The 19,926-nt window shown below is 43.2% G+C and overlaps 1 protein-coding gene across 1 annotated transcript in view; it reads right to left on the reverse strand.

Annotated features, from left to right (window-relative positions):
* LOC146812918 (early activation antigen CD69-like) overlaps positions 1-19,926 on the reverse strand; it is a 125,013-nt gene that overhangs the window by 21,182 nt on the left and 83,905 nt on the right. The window contains exons 3-4 of the mRNA XM_085619976.1: positions 19,065-19,297; positions 13,186-13,289 (exon numbers count right to left, since the gene is read on the reverse strand). Of these exons, the coding sequence (XP_085476102.1) occupies positions 13,186-13,289; positions 19,065-19,297 (337 nt within the window). The remainder of the gene's footprint in view (positions 1-13,185; positions 13,290-19,064; positions 19,298-19,926) is intronic.

Genomic DNA, 19,926 nt, shown 5'->3' on the forward strand with positions numbered 1-19,926 from the left:
GGTTGGGTCAGAGAGTATATCTCTCCCAAGATGTTTCAAATGCTACTGCCTCTCGTCGGAAGGAATTTTTGTCCCTGCGAGCTCCTTTGAGGTCCCTTGGTGCTAGATTTGGTTTATTTCACCCATGCACTTTCAAAGTTACGTACCAGAATCAGACTTGGACCTTCCAGGATCCTGCTGAACTCAAAAATTTCATTCATATCCGTTCTAATTCTGCTATGGAGACCTCTTCCTCTTCCTGTGGCTGATTGTTTAATCGTTTTACACTTTCAGATTACTTGAAATGTCTAACTTTTGCTTCCCTTACAGGTCATCCATTTTTGTCCCTGTCTCTGTTTCCGTTTATTAATTTTCTCCGTATTAGATTATAAATATACTTTCTTACTCCCATGTTTCTAACTTCAAACTCCCTCTATCCTTTGTCTAATAATTGTGTCTAGTTTTTGTCCTTCAACAATCCTTTTTGATCTCTCGGCTCTTCGCTTTCTCAGTTCTTTTTTATGTGTCGCTCTTGAGCTTTCACCCTTTGATCGTCATAGTATGTCTTCATGTTCTCAAATGTTACTCATTCTTTATTCATTTATCTAGATGGACCGACTTCCTCTCCACCTGGCTCTTCGGTTATGTTCTTTGTTCCGGTGCGATCCGGCCTGGTCTCCCGTCTTGGGGGATCTGTATCGTTGAGTGTCGCCATTTCCCCGTTGTCCTATTTCGTACTCCCCTCAGGTATGTTTTCCTCAGTCATCCCTTTGGGATATGTGCTGTCTCTCCTTGTACTTACTTTCCTTTCCTTTCCCGCCTCCGTTTTCCTTTTCTCTCCCCTGTACTGGTTGATCAATTCCGTTTCTCCTTTGTTTCTCTTTACCTCTTTCCTTCTTTTCTCAACCTACTTTATCGATACTTCTCAAAGTTTTCTCCTTCTCGACTTGTCTTTTGCGTATGCCTCTTCTTCTTTACTTCTTCTGTCCTATTTGATTCTATGTTATTTGTTCATTCAAAGTTATTACCTGGAATGTAAAAGGTTTTATTAACCCTATTAAGCGGCAGAGAGTTTTGTCCCATTTGGCCTCCTATAATCCAGATATTGCTCTCTTGCAAGAAACTCACCTTAATGATGTTGAATCTCTGAAGTTAAAAAGAAGTTGGGTGGGTACAGTTTTATTTTCACCCTCTGACAACAAAAAGAATGGAGTTGCTATCCTCTGTCACAAGAGGCTTAAATGTACGGTTCTGTCCCGGGAGACGGACTCTGAAGGTCGTTGGATACTGGCCAAATTACTGCTAAACTCTATTCCTTTGACTGTTTTTAATGTCTATGGGCCTGTACAAGCAGACTGTTCTTTTTGGCCTTTGATTACAGAGAAATGTGTTCAATATAAGGATGTATCATTTGTTTTTGGTGGTGATTGCAACCAGATTGTTGACCCGTTCCTTGACCGTAAATCCACAGTCCGTTTCACACCACACAAACCCCACAAGCAATTTCTTAACACTATTTCTCAATCACACCTTATCGATTCTTGGCGTCTTTCACACCCCGACACGTTGGACTATTCCTTTTTCTCTCCTCCTCACTCATCTTTCTCTCGCCTTGACTATATTTTCCTCTCTAAATCTTTATCTCAGAATGTTCTGTCTTCTTCCATTGAGCCTATTGTCATCTCGGACCACGCTCCCATCGTGACAGATTTTGACCTACTCCCACCACTTCCTAAACCTTCCCGTTGGCGCTTTAACAGTGCACTTCTTACTGATCCCAATTTTTCTTCTTCTTTTCGCTCTTTTGTTGAGGAATTTTTTTCTCTTAATTCAGACCCTAGTATTTCTTCCCACACTCTGTGGGATTCCTTTAAAGCCTCTGCGAGGGGTTTCATCATTGACTTTGTCTCTCGGAAAAAGAAACAGTTTACTCAAAAGCGGAAATCCTCCCTGGCCCATATAAAAATTTTGGAGCACCAGTTCTACACTTCTTCTGATAAATTTATGTCACCGGATCTCCTGCGAGCTAAGCTAGAATTCAACAAATTAACTACGGATAATGCTTCTTCGATTCTTCTTCGCAGTAGTGCACGGTATTACGGAGGTCGCAATAAATCTGGTAAGCTCTTGGCCAATTACCTTAAATCCCGTAAGGAGCGCACTCTTATAGACTCTATATATTCTTCTGCTGGTAGTCTTCTCCACAGAGACAAAGAAATCCTTGAGCAGTTTCAATTGTTCTATCAGAATCTCTATACCCCAGAGTGTCCTCCCACTCCCTCCCTTATTCAGAGTTATTTTGAGAAGCTCCCTACACCGTCTAATTCTCACCTGAATTTTCCGGACCTTGACCTCGATCTCTCTCTCCATGAACTCTCTGCAGCCTTGTCAGCCCTTACTAAAGGCAAAACCCCTGGCCCTGACGGCTTTCCTGTGGAATTTTATTTGCACTTTTCAGACATTTTACTACCTAAACTTTTAATCCTCTTTCAATCATTTTCCTCATCTGGTAAGGCTGAAGGCACTTTTCAAGATGCTACCATCTGTCTGATCCCCAAAGAAGGTCGCGACCACCAATTTTGTAAAAATTACCGACCGATTTCGTTAGTCAATGTAGACTACAAAATCTTTGCCAAATTACTTGCAATGCGCCTAGACCCCCTTATGCCTCATCTCATTGGCAAAGAGCAATGTGGCTTCGTTAAGGGCAACTCTCGCCTTTTTCTTAACGTCCTAAATAAAGCTCCCTCACTTTCAATCCCTCTTGCTGCTATCTCTGTTGACGCAGAGAAGGCCTTTGACAGGGTTGACTGGTCTTTTTTGTTTGCTTCATTGCGGTGGCATGGCTTTGGTCCCAATTTTATATCCCTTATCTCTCTCCTATATTCTGCCCCCAAGGCCTCGGTACTTGTGAATGGACAACTCTCTCCATCTTTTAATCTTCAGAGGGGTGTCCGCCAAGGTTGTCCTCTCTCCCCACTTCTTTTTGTCTTATCTCTCGAACCCTTTTTATCCTCCATTCGCAATAACACTTCCATTTCTGGTTTCCCATATGGCTCTAATCAATTGAAACTTTCTGCCTATGCGGATGACATCTTATTATTTATTTCTGACCGTGAGTCCTCCGTTCCCCCCTTGTTATCCGAGTTTCACTCCTTTTCTTTGGTTTCCGGTTATAAGATCAACTCGGACAAAACCGAAATTCTCCCTCTCACCTCATCCTGTCTCCCCCATCTTTTCTCTGCTACTGGTTTTTCCTAGAGTAGCTCCAAGATTAAGTACCTTGGCATTCTGTTTTCCAATTCCATCTCATCCTCGGTTAAATTGAACTTGTCGGCAGTTATTTCCAGGATTGATCAGTCGCTCTCAGCCTGGAATCCCCTCTTTCTTTCCTGGTGGGGTCGTTTGGATTCAATTAAAATGATGATTGCCCCTATTTTAATTTATATCTTCTCTATGTTACCGGTTCATATCCCTACATTTTACTTTAAAAAAATTGATTCTCTTCTTTCTCGTTTTCTTTGGAAAGGCAAGAAATCCAGAATTTCTATTGCCACCCTCCGCAAGCCTAAATCTAATGGTGGGGTTAATTTCCCTGATTTCCGTCTTTATCATAGATCCTTTTCTTTACGTCAAGCTTCGAGATGGATCTCATCAACTCTTTCTCCTTTCACGCCCCTTTGGCTTCTCATTGAACAATCTTTACTATTACCCTTCTCCTTTGCCGAGGTGATGCGATTCTCTGCCAGGAATCCTTTTTCTCTTTGCCCCCTATTCAAACATACCTCTTCTCTTTTAAGTCCTTTGGTTCTTCCCTCCGAGGTCACACGTACATCCTTCTTAAATTCTCCTATTTGGTATAACTCTCTTATTCTTTTCAAAAATAGACCCATTTTTTGGAGAGCATGGAGGGTAAAGGGCGTAATGTGGGTCAACCAACTTTTTGATGGTGTATCCCCTTGCTCTTTTCCCCAATTTCAACTTTTATTTCGGTGCCCTCGTTCCTTTCTGCGGAAATTCACAATCCTCATGGCAATTATCCTTGATCGTTATTACTCTCTTCCCTCCTCATCATCATCGTCACCTCCTCCCTCTCTTCTTAATATTCTTGCTACACTCCCTAAAGCATCGCTCATCTATAAATCTTTTGTATCTCCTAATCCTAATCGTGTCAAATCTAAAGTGGAGCTTTCTTGGGAAACGGATTTTTGTTGTACTTGGCCGATTGCTCTTTGGGATAAGCTGTGGTCCAGATCTTTAAAAATTTCCCGCTCTGCTTCTCTTACTCAATCCTTATTTTATCTGTATCACAGGCTCTACCTTTCTCCCCTTTCTTTATCCCGCTTTTCTCCCTCCTCTGACTCTAAATGCTGGACTTGTGGCTCTTCTGATGCTGACCTTTTCCACATGTTTTTTCTGTGCCCAGTTGTTTCTACCTTTTGGGGGAAAGTGTGGTCATGCCTCTCTCGTATCTTCCCTCTCCCTTCCTCTTTCACACACTCTTTTCTCTTTTTGGGTAGCCTTTCTGATTCCTTGAATCTCCCTGCTCATCTACACGGTCTCTTTGACCTGACGCTTGCGCTTGCCTTCCAACATATTTCTTCCAACTGGAAATCCCTAGCTTCTATTTCCTTACAAGGCTGGTAGAATTCATTATGCCACTTTCACAGATTGGACGTCTCCTTTGCCTCCACTTGTAAACCTGTTCGTAATGTTGATTTTTTCTGGTTGCCTCTTACCACGTATTTGGACTGCTTGGCCCTAAAGAAACCTATATGTCTCAATGCAGAAAATTTTAAACCTCCTTGAACGTCTGGAACTCTCTCCTTTTGCTATCCAGTATGGGTTTTGTTTAATATTATTGCTTGTTTTATGATGGTAATTTTGCATCGCTGATTTATACGATTTGAATATGTGTCGTAATTATTAGATAATGTATGGTCTATATTATTATCTTTATGTCTTCCTTTCCCTTTCCCCCTCTTTTCCTCCCTTATCCTATCCCTCCCATTGCCTCCCTCAATGTTAAAATTCTCTTAAAATGCTTTGTGGGTTTCTAACAGTGATATTAGCAGTGTTGAGTTTTTCAATGGTTTCTGTATTATTGCAATGTATGCTGATATCTTTCTTTTGTTATCAACTCTTTAATAAAGCTTTCAAACATAAAAAAAGAGTGCTTATGACCACTGAGTTATAGATGTTCTGCAACCTCCTGATGAGATGCTGGTTACTCCCAGCATAGAGGGTATTCTTGTAGTCTAGTTTGCTGGTGGCGAGAGTATGGGTGATGGTTTTCTGGGTGTTGACTGAGAGCCATTTAAAAATCTGGCACAGCATCTTTAGGGTGCGGAAGCAGGAGGCAGTGATGGCTTGGACTAGGGCTTTGCTGTCAAGTTTGCAGTCGATGACGATCCCGAGGTTCTTGGGAGTAGGTCCTAGCTCTGTCGTCCACTAGGTTGAGTAGTATGCAGAGGAGCTCTCCCTGAAGAGCAACTTCAGTGTCAGCACTAGTGGCAGCATCTCTGCACTGTACTTTTTAATTGCAGGGATCCTACCAGGAGTGCAGAGATCCCGTCACAACTGGGGAGCCTCCGCCACAAATGCAGCGATCCCACCATGACTGAGGAGCCCCCGCCACGATTGCAGAAATCCCACCATGACTGAGGAGCTTCCGCCACGAATGCAGCGATTCCACCATGACTGAGGAGCCCCCGCCACGATTGCAGCAATCCCACCATGACTGAGGAGCCCCCGCCACGAATGCAGCGATCCCACCATGACTGAGGAGCCCCCGCCAAGATTGCAGCAATCCCACCATGACTGAGGAGCCCCCGCCACGAATGTGGAGACTCTTTGTGAACTGGGCCTGTGTGTTTAACACAAGAATCTTATCTGCTCCATTCCAGCTTTTGCAAATATAGCAAAAACACACAAAAACCTCATCACCGTTTATTTGTGCCTGGATGGAAGAGGAAATAGACAACAGCAACAATGGCATCAGAACAAAGCAAGCCAACAACCAGCAAGGTCATGAGCGGTTTCCAAATGTAACTAGTTATAGATATATATTAGGCCTAGGCAGGGTTTGCAAAGTTCTACTCCACGAAGGGCCGTTAAACCTTTGGTGCGCTCCATGGAGTTCTGCCAGCATCGTAGACTTTTAAGCTGCACTGCTCATACGGATTTTAAGTTTGTCCCACGCTGTAAAATCAGTGAGAATGGCACTCTGCATCGTGCCAAAAGGCATTTCTGCTATCTGCCTCTCGATTAGAAATTCTACGTGTGACATTGACAAAGCCACATTTGGCAGCTTTTTGGCTGCGTGATTTCAATTAATTTAATTGAATAAAGAATTGATTAATGTGGAGCCCGAGAGTGCACAGTGTATCGTTGTGGGGAATTTGTAGGAGTGATGTACTATGGGAGGTCATAACAGTGAATTGCAAGGGCGTAAGCAATAGTTAGCGCAGGTAACGGACTGCTCTAGTTCACTGGTTTTGTACGAGTGAAATCTGAGCCTAACTATAACAACCTTGTAACTTTTGTTTCAGTAAATTTCTAAGATTTTAAAAAAAATTCTATTTCCCAACTATAACATCCCTGTAACCTTTAGTTTTTTTCAGTGATTTTTTTTTTTTTAACATGAAGCAAGATGCCTATCACAATGCACGTAGTGGGGGAGGAGGAGAAGGATGCAGGGACTGGCCTGGCATTTGATGCCCCACCCAAGCTTGCTGATCCTGCCCCCCTCCTTGCCATTCATTGTCCTAGTCAATGCCCCTGCTCCCTCAGTACAACCCTGTGTGGCCATTGCTTTACCACTGCCCTTCCCACCTGCCATGAACAGTCAGCCTGCTGCCCTAGCCACCTCCTCTTCTCCTCCTTACCCTCGGTTGTCTGAATCCATGCACCAGCCTCCTCCCCCCTGCCCTGCTTGGTCTGATGGGCTACCACTGCCCTCCTTTGCTCCTGTCAACTCATCCTGCCCTCCGTTTCCCAATTCTATGCCCATCATTGCCCTCATGCTTAGCCTCTGTGCTTAGGTTAGTGCCTTTACTCTCCTGCCCCTGCCCTCTGATGTCTGTGTGCATGTGCCTGTTCCCTCCTTTTTGCCCACCATGTTTCGTGGACCTACCACTGCCTCTCCCATCAACTTTGAGTGCTCTATTGAGCAGGCACTGCCCCCCCCCACCTGCCGCCTGTCCCTGCCACCTCCACCCTGCCTGTCAACGTTTCATTCCCCTATGCCCAACTCCTATCCTCCACGGTCCATTTTGTTGTTGCTTCCTTCTGTCCTCCATGCTCTGTTGTGCTGCAACTGCTTCTCCTGCCTGCCCTGCATGGTCTGTTGTGAAGCCCCTTACCCTGCCCTCTCGTCTCTGTGTCCAGCCCCTACCACTCCCTCTGCCCCCTCCCTCTTGCCCACCATAGCCATTGTGCTACCACTAACCCTTCTGCTTGCCATGCATGGTTTTAGGTGCTGTCAAAGCCCCTCCCACATGCCATATGTGGTCATTTTTCTGCCCCTGGCCCTCTCTTACCTTCTCTCTGTTGTCTGTGTGTATGCCATTATTGGCTCACTCTTGCCCGCCATGGTTTGTTGTGCTTCCATGTGCAGATCCCTATCCCCTCTCTCCCTCCTAATGTGTCTGGTCCATTGTCTTGATCCTGCCCCCTCCCTCCTGTCCTTCATGGTTTATTATGCTGCAACTGGCCCTCCTGATGGACAACAGAGAGGTGACCATACCGGACAGACAGGAGGCCCTCCTGTCTGTGTACCCTCCCTATTGCTTTCAATGGTCCGCTGTGTTGCACTGCCATCCCGCTTGCCCTGTGTGGTATATTGTGCAGCTGCAACCCTTGACACCTGCCTTTTAAGGAGAGTTTGGTGCCTCTGCTCGTCTCCCGCCTGCCCTCCGTTATCTGAGTCCATGTCCCTTCCTCATTCCTCCTGTCCTCTGTGATCCAATGTATTATACATGTGAACATTTTGGACTTGATTTTCCCCATTGGTTTACATTGAAAAAGATGAGATTTTAGGCAGGGGACAGATGAACTAAAGCCCTATTGGGCTTAAAAACATCAGGAGTCGTCTCCCTGAATTTGATGTGCATGGTTGTACTGCCACTGCCTCTCCTTTCGGCTCTCAATGGTCTGTTATATTGTCACAGCCTCTCTTGCCTGTCCTGCATGGTTGGTTTGTTGCCCCTGCCCCCCTTTCCCCTGCCCTTCATCGTACGGTGTGCTGCCACTGCACCCCCCTGCCCATATGGTCAACTTGTTGCCCTGCACCATCCTCCCTGCTCTCAATTATCTTAGTTTGGGCCCCGACTACCAACAGTATTCTAAGGAACAACAAGATTGTTAACATTCCACACGTATTACAAAAGTGTGGCACACCTGATGTCATCATGATGTAATCAAAACTGTAATAACTAAAGCATTTCCTTTAGAAATTACAAAAATGTGAGGGTCATATTCCCATAGAAATTATGGTTAGTACTCTACAAAACTAAAATGAGGACATATTTTCTGAGTTCACAAATAACAACACAGCACTTTTAAATTATTTGCTATTTTTATGTTTTTTGTATCTAGTAGATCACTTGGTTATATGTTACACTTAGGGGAGAGGATGTAGCCAGAGCTGCAGACTTTGCAACTGGGGGGTTTCGGAGTCGGCTCAATATCCTGTGTTTCTGGGCAAATCACTTAATCTCCTCATGCCTAAAACCAAAATGAATGTGTCGTTGTGTAATGTAACTGATGCTCGTGTAAAGCACTCCAATACCTTTGGGTAAAGTCTGTGCTATATAAAAATTGCAAAAAAAACAAACAAATTTAGTGTTTTGCACAATTCCTTCATTGGGCTGTACTTGGGCTAAATTTGGGTAATATTTGAGCTCTTTTTTTCTCTTATGGCCATCTTGGGAGACTTATTATACAGCTCGCTTATTTCCAAATTTACTGCAGTATCCTAACTAGAAAATGCTTTCAGTTTTCCACTTTGATTCCATCAAGATGGTGATCAGATGTGCCACACTTCTGGCATAAGTTCAGAATGTTAGCACTCTAGTTGCTCATTAGAACACAGTAGTAAAGCTGTTGATCACCAGAGAGTTAACTGACAGTCTGCTGCTGGTGTTGAAAGTGAATGTTTCTGTCTGCTTGTCAGAATGTTTTAATGAAATAGAAGAGGAAGATATTTCAGAACTTAATTAAAATCTGTCCTAATTTTTCTTTCTACAGCGCTAACCATAAATCCTATGACAAAATTGACTGCCTCATTTTGTCCTTTCAAAATTAAATGTTTTAACTTTTACCGGTATGATTCAATCAAGCAGGCTTCAGGTGTGCCATACCTTTGTCATAAGTAGGACTGATAGTGCTTTAGTTATTCTTTAGAAGTCTCTGGGAGGCTACAGAAGAACACAAGGCAATCAGCTGACACGCTGCTCCTTTTGAAAGTACGTGTTTTACTGAGAATGTCAGGCTTCATTCTCATATGGCTGAGAAAGTTAGTGTGAATTTACCAAAAATATGCACTTATTTCGGCATCTAGAGCACCTTTCATAACCTCTATGGGAATATCATGAGAAAAGAGTTCTCTCCCAAACATGATACATGAAATCTGGAAGAAGGTTTTTTTTACAGGGTAACACCACCTTAGAACACATCACAATTCTTAAAATTAGTATGGTACCATCAACAAACAATGTATATAGTAACTAACATCTGTTGTCACCCATTATAAGTTCTCCTTTCTGTGACCCTCAAAACCTGCCATTCACTACAATGCACTTGAATGGGGTTTTAGCATATGTATTGGCCCTAAGATGGTGTAGTATCTGGTTATAGTGCTGTTCTTCCATTCACTGTTTCACCAGCGGAACACTGTGGAGATGATGCAATATGGAATGTTCATCTATGAAATCCACAGTTGGAGATGGGCTGAGTGCCTTGCTGGCTGCTCCTGGTGGGGCTGAATACAACTGAACCTACATCTTGTAACCAACTTAAATAAATCTACATAAAACAACATTCTGGATGTGGACTTGATTACTACAGATGGCTGTTAGCGCTTCCTGGTTGAAGTGCTGAGAGCTCCGGACAGATATACAAAGTACTTTTTCCTTTAATGTTTTAAAAACTATTGAACGGATTTACACCAAATCACAAAAAGGGCTCTTTCAGCAAAAAGAGCTAGCTTTCTGCAAAATTTCATCGAATTTCGTTCAGCAGATCGGGCTGTAGTTGTGTCTAAAACCTCTATGGCAATTAACATAGGAAACACACTTTTTGACCACCCTTTCCCTTTTCCTCACCTCCCACTATTGACGGATCACCACAAAACATTTCATGCACAACTAGAACCAGAGGCACTGTTTTTGAGAAGTTTCATTAAGATTCGTCAAACGGCGCCAAAGTTCTAAGTAGGGCTCCTGGTTTTCCATTTAAATGGATTTTTATATATAAATACAGACAGAAAACAAATTTTCCGTTATCTGTATTTATATATAAAAACGGGAAAATACTAGTACATTTTGCCGCGCTGCCGTGCTCCAGCTGACCAGCCTACAGTCGCACAAAACGCTTTTGTTGATGCCCCATCTCCGCCCCTCGAGTGAGGTCTTCATTGATATCAATAGAATCACACCCCCAACCATCTGGTGTCTCCCCCTCCTTAGAGGGTTAAGAGGTGTCAGCCCAGACTGAGACAGCTTCCCGGGCACACACACTGCCACACCCAAGTACTTCACAGGTCTTTGAATGACCATTTACTTGTTAATGAGGCTTTGTTGCTCTTTTGCCCCTTCTTAGAGCCCCTGCCTCTTCACTCCGCCGATTGCCCAACCACCGCTGGACCATTCACTGACCTGTTCAACCTGCTGTTAACAGGAGGAACCCGTCGCATATTTCTCCTCAGAATCGGATAACTACATAAGGAATTGGACATGGCGTTCCGTGTCCATTTCGATTTTCTCTATTCCACAGACAAATTCATAATTGATAGTTTTGGATGGAGAACACTAGCGGGAATCTGAGAGTCTAGCCTCAGGTATCCCCGCAAGAAAGCCTGCCAACCTTATATCGAGGGTCCTAATGCAAAATAGAGGTTGAGACAGTGTAATGTATGTCTTAGCAGAGAATCCTTGCAAAGCAGGAACACATGAACCATCACCGCCAGCCACAGGTGGCAAGAAGTCGAAGCAAACAGATCAGGAACAGGATTAACAATTCAGTTCCAGTGAGAAATCGAATTTCCATAAGGACTGCAAACTTGCAAGAACTTTAAAATACACGCCCTCCCAAAACTCTCCCGTGTGCATTAACGAGCCTGGTTTGCTGAGCGGAACTAAGAGAAAAGTGTCCCGAGCTGACAGGGGAAAAACATGCCAGTTTGCTGAAGAATTAGCCCCCCCCCAAAACATTTATTAGCCCCCCCACCCCGAAAATACAAACAATAAATACATAACTAAATAAAGAAAGACAGAGGGGTCGCAAAGTGGCCAGATGGATTTTATTTACACTCAACACATTAGCGCCACCTTACAGAGTTTGCCAGTGAAGCGCTACTTTTCTTATGTTTGCTTTTCAAGCAAAAACACTCATTGATTTCTGAATAAGGAGTATAAAAGTGTGGAGTTGTATTCTCTAGGAGTTTTTGCTTTTTTCCAGTATGTTGTTACTTTTTTCAGGCAGCATATTACTGTAGTCTAGTGCATAATTTGAATTGAATTACTTCCAGGTGTTTATAGCGGGGCACAATTGGGCTGTAGCTGAAGGCAGTGTGAGTTTCTCTCAGTGGGGCAGTATGGTGTTCAGTGGGGATGAGGATGTGGCACTCTGCTGATGACAGAAACTGTAAGGCTGAGACAAATGGCTTGTCATAGCACTTTTAAGCCTATTTGGGACATTCTGCAAATGGCAAATCTTCAGATGAATGTAGTGTTGACCAATAACAACCGAGTGCATGTGTGCATTGTCAATTTAAATAAATGTGGAAAAATACTAGCTGTAGCGTCGTCTTTTGCTTGTGGCAAAAGTAAATGTGGATAAATACAGAAAAAATTTCCCAAAAATAAATATGGATAAATACATGCCAAAAAAATAAATAGCATGAAACCGGGAGCCCTAGTTATAAGCAAGTCAGAAAACATTTTTTTCCGATGGAAACTAGTTCCTAACTATAACTACCTACTGGTGACTGCACACACACATACATACACGCACATCCTGCAATCAAGCAGAAGTGAGGTCTCTAGGTCGTGCCATTCTGCAGATTTTACGAGGAAGCCCACCCCCCAATCAAGGGTGCATGTAGATAATTAGCCATATCAGAAATTATGATATTGGGGTAAAGTCACACAAGGGTAAAGAACCCACACCTGAAACTCCTGACCCCCATCATCAAGACTTAGAACTCTGATCTTTTAGGTAGACAGCAAGCCACTAGACCAAATCTCCTTTGATAATGGATTAAGTGATGAAAATTGAAAATTTATGCCTTTGCCATTAAATTTGAAACTCTGTTACCGATATGTAGAAGAAAGGTGCACTCGGGTTAGAATATAGGCTTTTGGTACGTCTATCAATAGTGGATCTAGGGATGGCGCATAGTTGGGCTTCTCATTCTGCATTGGTGCATAATGAATACATTTTGGAAAAAAACTGCGGACTTTAAACCACAATCATTGCTGTTATAAATTTAGGATCCAATTAAGAGCCATGCAGGGTGCATAATTAGGAGATCTGTGTGCACTTGTACCTGGTAATATACTAATGAATCCAAGCACAAATTCAACTTTCTAAAAGCAGGTGGAATTTGTGTGTTGAAAAAGACCTAGAATGGGGAATCATGTTCTGGAAAGGATTGCTAATTCTTGGATGTGCGCGTTATTCTCCACTCCGACCCTAAAACACAGGTGCACAGATGAGAAATCGGTTCAAACACAATTTAGGACTTGGTATTCCCATTGCCCTGTACCGTGCAACTCGTCAAAGGATCTTGAATATTTGATGTGGGTTGTTCACCCCAAACTGTGGCTTAGCGAATATAGGCAAGCCATTATTTTCAGTCTCTTCACAGCCCTACAAGTGAACGGTTTTTGTAACACTTTGGGTTGTGATTAGATTCTCAATATGCTGTTTAAGTTGGACAATTAAAATGTTGAGAGTAAGCAAAGCAAAATAGTATGGACTTACCAGTTATTGAATTCAGTGCCATTAGCCCATTTCCATTTCTTATCGGAATCCCTCCATAGGCCAATCCAGTGATCGAAATCTTTCATGTAGCGCACCATGAAGTCCTGCAAACGGCAAAAAAAAAGGGAGTAAAAATGCACAGAGTACAGTTATTAAATGGAATTAGACAGACAAAGACCATTCCAAAATTAATTACACATAACAGAGCAGTGCAGAGAACAGTTTCCTGTTAGCAAATATGGAGACTCCGACTGCTGCGGTGTACCAAAGATATTGCATTTTGATTGTCTCCTTGCCAGACAATATCTACCCAAGAGACTCATATGTGGTACTTGAGACAAGACTCGTGGCAGTGAGAATCTACAAAACGTCCATATCCACGTAACAGCAGCCTGTGAAGATCAAAGAGAGACAATAAAGAACTAGAATGTTTACCTTTCTCCACAAAATGTGCCTGCACTGGGGGACATGCTACAGAAGGCAGCTTTAGAACCTTCCTGTGCAGAAGACTGAATATGGACATGAAAATGCTTCTTATCTATGCCGAGCAGTGTCATCATTCGGGTTTTGGGAGCCCAGGCAAAACATATTCTGGGGGTCCTGTTCAGAACAACTTAAAATATTATTACATATTTTCTGCTAATTCATGCACGCAAGATGTCAAATAATGATAAATTATGTCAATCTTTAACATTAAAAGCAGGTGAAATACATCTTGCCTGGGACCCCAACAATCTTTAAGATGACAGCATAGACAGACAAGTCTGAGGTCGAGGTAGGCAGAGAGGGAGAAAGGGTGAGAGGATAAGATAGAAAAATAGAAAAGGGAGAGGTCCAATAGAGAGGAGATCACTTTCCCAGGGGGCACCTTGGAAGGAGAGGGTCCTGAGCAATTGCCCACTTTGCCCATGCCTTTAAACATCTTGGATGCTGAGACAAATGTTTGAAATAAAGAGGTCCCAAGCATTCCCATTCAATTAATTGTAGTAGATAACTAAATTGATCAGAATCTAAAAAGTGTGTAGTCTAGGACAGTTTTCACTGCAATTTGCGATTTCTTAAATGCTTACGCAAACTTAAGAAATCGCAAATTTAGCAATTCCTTAAGATTGCAATGCTGAAATGCCTCATACATCTCCTTTTGCGATTTTGTATTTGCAAACACTGTTTTTTTGCGATTCGCAGCGTTTGCGAATACAAAATCGTTTGATACATCTGCCCCCTAGAGCTCTTAATCGAAGACAATCTTTCCATGAAGGATTGGGTTATCTCGGTTTGTAGATCTTCCTATGGCATCAGGGGCCTATGGCGCAGGATCTTTAACTGGATCCCCATCCAGTGTCGAAAAGCCATAGATTAGGCACTCATTACTAGTGGACTGGATTGTGGGAATTCTCGGCATATAGATATGGCAGACTATCAGTCTTCATTCCTGCAGCTCCTTCAGAATGCAGCAGCACGTATGGTTTGCAATCTACCAGCCCAAACATCTACGTCCCCTATTCTGTGAGGTCTGCATTAGCTGCAGGCACATAGACATGCTATTTTTAAGTTACTCTGCCATGTACATGGAGCACCATCTGTGGTTGGCTCGCATCCTCTGCAGAATAACGTCTCTTTTTATAATCCGGTTAGTGCCCTAAGATCAGCTGAGCAGGCTACCATCACTACAAGGCGTATCTACAGAGTAAGAATAGGTAGTCACTCCTTTAAGCATCTTGCTGCAGTCCATTGGAACGCACTTACACTGAATTTGTGACTAGTGTCAGATTATACAGTTATAAAAACTCCTAAAACTTGTTTCTTTCCGTTTTAAGGGTCTCCTGGTCTTTTTCTGTTTCTCCAAGTCCTCAGCGGGGAGCTATCCTCTCAGGGGTGATTGTGCAGTTTAAAGTTGTTTTAACATAACATAAATAGTGACTCACATAATGAAGAGAAACTTAGAACCTGAATCGCACATTTAGTTGTTTTATGCGCACATTTGGCTAAACAGATTTCCAGAATTAAATGGTTACAGTACGAGGCATTGGCAAAGCCAACAGGTCTGGCTATTATAAAAGAGAAAGTAAAATCTTTGACCGATGAGACTGTGTGGTCCATGGCTGCGTTTAACATTTGTAAAGGCAGTTATTAGCCAATCAGCTCATGACTTGTCATCGCTATGTACATTGATAGTACCATGAGTTCTACTGTGGCAAAATATATCACCAAGTTTAAAACACTTTAAACTTATAACAGGTCATTGTCATTTGTGTGAAAGTAGCCGTCATCACATCATTCCTGCATGCAACCTTTGCACACCATCTGGCCTTTTCATAGTCTTGCAAATTCAAATTTTAATGGAAGCATTCTCACTCAAGCAAGTTGATTCCAGAAGGTTCAGTTGTTGATATAAGACACACTGTGTATGTTTGAATTAGAAACCTTTTACTCTTGCTGCGGCGTCTTTGCATTAAAATACTTCTTCACTTTATTTGATTGCTGTGGATTCTGTATCATGTTCACCAGATTTTACACTAGTCTTAACATCACCCACTGCATGTCTAGTTGCCCTTGCTTTTAGCTGGAAAATGCAAGGCCCCTCATGGAGCAAGTATCTCAACTTCAACCTGTGCTACTCTGTCTTCTGTTTACTGCCTGCTGAGTACAGTGGTGAGCCTGGAGCTCTTCTGTACAGAGATAGATGGGTAGCCAGATTGGGAAGAGGTGGTGGCGTGGGTGGGATTCAGGGAAGATGCTCTCCACCCAAGGAGGAGCGGAAAGCTAATGAAGAGATCTGTCCTTTGAGAGCAGGCTTGAAAGGAAAGCTACTCAGTCACTGCAGCCAAGTGGCCCATGTCACGGGTGACACTTTCAGCTAGTCCTAGCTTTTAACCAAGTGCACTTTGCATTTCGGGGCTCAATATTTTGTTATTTGCATTATGCATATGGGATTGACAACCCCAGTATGCATCTTTTGTTGCAATGATTAAATAAAACCCACAACTCTGTATTGAATTTCTAACCAGTTTGTAATTTGAAATAAACAAGCCAGTTTCAATGAAAATCAAAACACAAATTATTTTTATTTCTCATGTCTGAGGTTTCTTGGCATATTTGATTTTTTTTTTTTTTTTACAGCCTCTGTCATTTCCCCAAAACAATTTCAGAACGCAAACAAAGATGTTTTCATGGCTAGAGCTTTATCTTTTAGAGCCAAGTAATAACCCTGGCCCTGCTCTGGCTTGGGTCTTCCTATAAATTCTTTGGCTTGCCCATCAGGGACCGTATTATAAATATGGTGCATTTTCCAAGTTTGCAACAGGCACACCTTTCAAAGGGTGCGCTCGGTGCAAACAAGGAAAGTGCGCTGTATTAGAATGAATTTGCTGCCTCCAGGGCAGCCGCAAACTTGCCCCCGCTGGGGGTAGTGCATTCAAGTGAAATATGGAGTGGCATAGAAGCAGCGCTCTGAGTTTCACTATGCAAGTGGCAAACCGCCAGCACTTTTAAGTTGTTTCGAGATCCCTTTGCAGGTGGGTGCAGTGAGTGACTGCCCCTGCGTGCAAGGGGATGTCTGGGGGGCCCACAGAACCCCCTTCACTCCCTCCAGAGGGCTGCCATCAGGGGGCTCAAAGGTGGTGCACTGTCAATGCGCCTCCTTAGAGCTTCTTTGCCTCTGCACCCGTATCTATAATACAGCGTGGGCGTAAAGGTAAAGAGATTCCCTCATTTGCATGGGGCATGCCCCAATGCAAATGAGGGAACGCCCTCTGATGATAGCACTGGTGCTTTATGTGCACCAGCACTATCTGTTTTACAGAAGGGGCCGCACAAGCGCCTGCAGCCCCTTCTGTAATACCAAAGTGCTGCAGGGTGCGCAAAGATGGCATATATGCCCACTGCACCCCCGGGGCACTCTGTGTAATAGGGACTCAGTAGGTCTCATAGGATCTTAGTGAACAATGACCTTACTGCTAGTTGGTTGCACATGTTTCCGAAGCCAGTCTTCAAGGAGGAATGTTTAGAATAGCTACAATGCCTCTCCTCTACCCGCAGAGCGATCGTGAGTAGAAGCCCTTCACATCATCAACACTGATGTTGGGAAGAGGACCTCCGGCTTCTTTGATTGTGAATCCTCTCACTATGTGTATCATGGACTATAGAGCTGTGGACTCCTCACCAGACTCTGCAATGACTCCTTCCTTATTTATCTACTTATGTGTAGCCTGAATATCTTGGATAGACTGCGCCCTCCATGACCTACGTTGGACGACATCCCTTCCAGATTACTCTTCTGTCCATCTTTGCTGCAGAGCCCCAAACGTGCCTCTTGAAATAAAGTGCATCATGCATTTTATAAGCTTCCCACTCCAGCCGATTAGCTCCGGATATCAGACTTTTACACCCTCGAGAGGAGCATCCTGGCGTGTGAGAGCCGAAGGATGCATTTTGAGAGGTCAGGGCTGAGCGCTTTTTTGAAATAACAGACAGAACGAAGGAGCAGAGAGTTTAGGTTGGACGGACAGGTACAAAAAGGACTTCTGATGGATGAAGAAAAGGGAGATCTGTCAGTTCACAGCGGTAGAGCGCTTTGCACCGCACATATTGTGGAGCAAACTCTGGTTCAGACCATACTCACACCAATGATTTTTTAGTTATGACCGAGGCTACTCATCACAATCAATACGGTTCAATAACGTCAGGCACATGCTTTACAAAAAGGACAGAGTACTAGATTTGCAAACCATGAACATTTATTTAACGATTAGTAAAGTTACTAATTCAAATCACGAAAGTAGCTGACAATTATTAAGGTATCTCAAATACAGTAGCAAAAATCAGTTACTCAAAGGGAATGCCCTATGTGCTAAACACAGTGAAAGCTGAGAAAATCTGTGGGGGAAGTGAGAGCGAAGGTGTGAGCATGGAGGTCTCTGAAAGGCAGGAACAGCTTCTTTAAACAAGAAGCAAACGGCATCTCTTGCATCTTCCGCTGTAGGTGTACATTGTATTAGTTTAAATAAGTCTTATATAACATTTTACTACCCCTATACACAGTAGAGCTGCCGCTTTCCTCAAGTGGTAGGGCGGGGGACTGACATGCGCACTTCTAAGTGCCTACTGCTGCGCCCTACTGCTGCCATGACGCTTGGCAGCATGACCCACCCTAAACTCAGCTGGCAATAAGGTAAGAAAAATAAAATGATAATAAAATGGTTTTATTATAATTTCATTTTGGCAACTCTGCACTGCTACAGCGGAGGAGCCGCCCCTGCTTACACACAATTCCCAGTAGCGCAACCAATTGAGTTGAGGAACAGAGAGATGAAACATTTTCATTAGTTTTACAAACATGAATACAATGCCAGCTTTCCAACAGTCCTTGGATTGCAACATAAAATACATTTGTAATGCAACGTAAGATACATTTGGAATGCAACATAAGATACATTTGGATTGCAACATAAAATACATTTGGAATGCAACGTAAGATACATTTGGAATGCAACATAAGATACATTTGGAATGCAACATAAGATACATTTGGAATGCAACATAAGATACATTTGGCTCACACTGTACTTCAACAGGTGCTCATTAACACATACTACAAAAACTGTAAAATAAACAATGCCATGGGAAAGAGAAAGCAAGCGATACCTCATTCGCAGCGGCTGGTACAGCATTTCTCAAGCAAAGGACAAAACGACCTGCAGTAAAACCTTACCCAGCTTGTAATGTAGGCTGTGTTAGCTAAAGACAATTAAACATGTCAATGCATAGTAAATAATTCACGTCCTAATACCGCTATGTGTGCACAAACTTGTGTACATGATAAAATACCCATCAATTGCTCACATGAATAGGAGAGAACGGGGCACCATCACAGCTCTTACCAGCTCCTTTTGAGAGTCAATCAGAGCCAGGGAGGAGTTCAGTGCCACGCAGGAGTCTTTGGCCTCCGTCCAGTTGCCTTGTGTTACAGAAAAATAGTAACACTTGTTCCGGTACCAAATCCAGTCTTCATCACAAGGAGGCAGCACTTTGCTGCCCTTTAAATCTTCAGCAGCACTTCCTTGTATACCCTCTGCCTGTCCACACCGATGGAGGAGCGGGCCTCTCGTTAGAACTGTTAAAGCAGGAAGCAACAGAACAGTCAGGACATTTCACTGCAATAATTACACAGAAGAACTACACATTGTTAGACCCATCAGCCTTAGGGCGGTCTTCCCCCAAACATTACATCTTTCGCCTCAATTTTTGCTCATTTCGTTTTTGCAAGTTCTCGGACTCTGTGCAGTTTACCACTACTAACCAGGGCTAAAGTGCATGTTCTCCCTCCATTAAACATGGTAATATTGGGTTATCCCCAGTTGGCCTATTTAATTTATTTGAACCACCTTACTAAAGTGGTGATACATGTACCCAGGACGTACAAATTAAATGTCCCTCCTGGGCCTGCAGTACTGATAGTGCCACCCACCTGAGTAGCCCTTAAAACAGGGTTTAGACCGGACATTGCAGCCATTGTGCACAGTTTTAAACTGGCATTTCAACCTGACAAAATAAACCTTCGGCCAGGCCCAATGCCTTCTTTTTGTATTAAATATAAGTCACCCCACGGGCAGGCCCGGGACAGCACAGAGGGCAGGGTGCACTGTAGTTAAAAAGTAGGACATATAATTTTGGATTTTATATGTCCTGGTAGTGAAAAACGTACACTTGTTTTCACTACTGCAAGGCCTACCTCCCTGATTG

This window comes from Triturus cristatus, chromosome 7 (assembly GCF_964204655.1).
Source record: "Triturus cristatus chromosome 7, aTriCri1.1, whole genome shotgun sequence".
Classification (NCBI taxonomy): domain Eukaryota; kingdom Metazoa; phylum Chordata; class Amphibia; order Caudata; family Salamandridae; genus Triturus; species Triturus cristatus.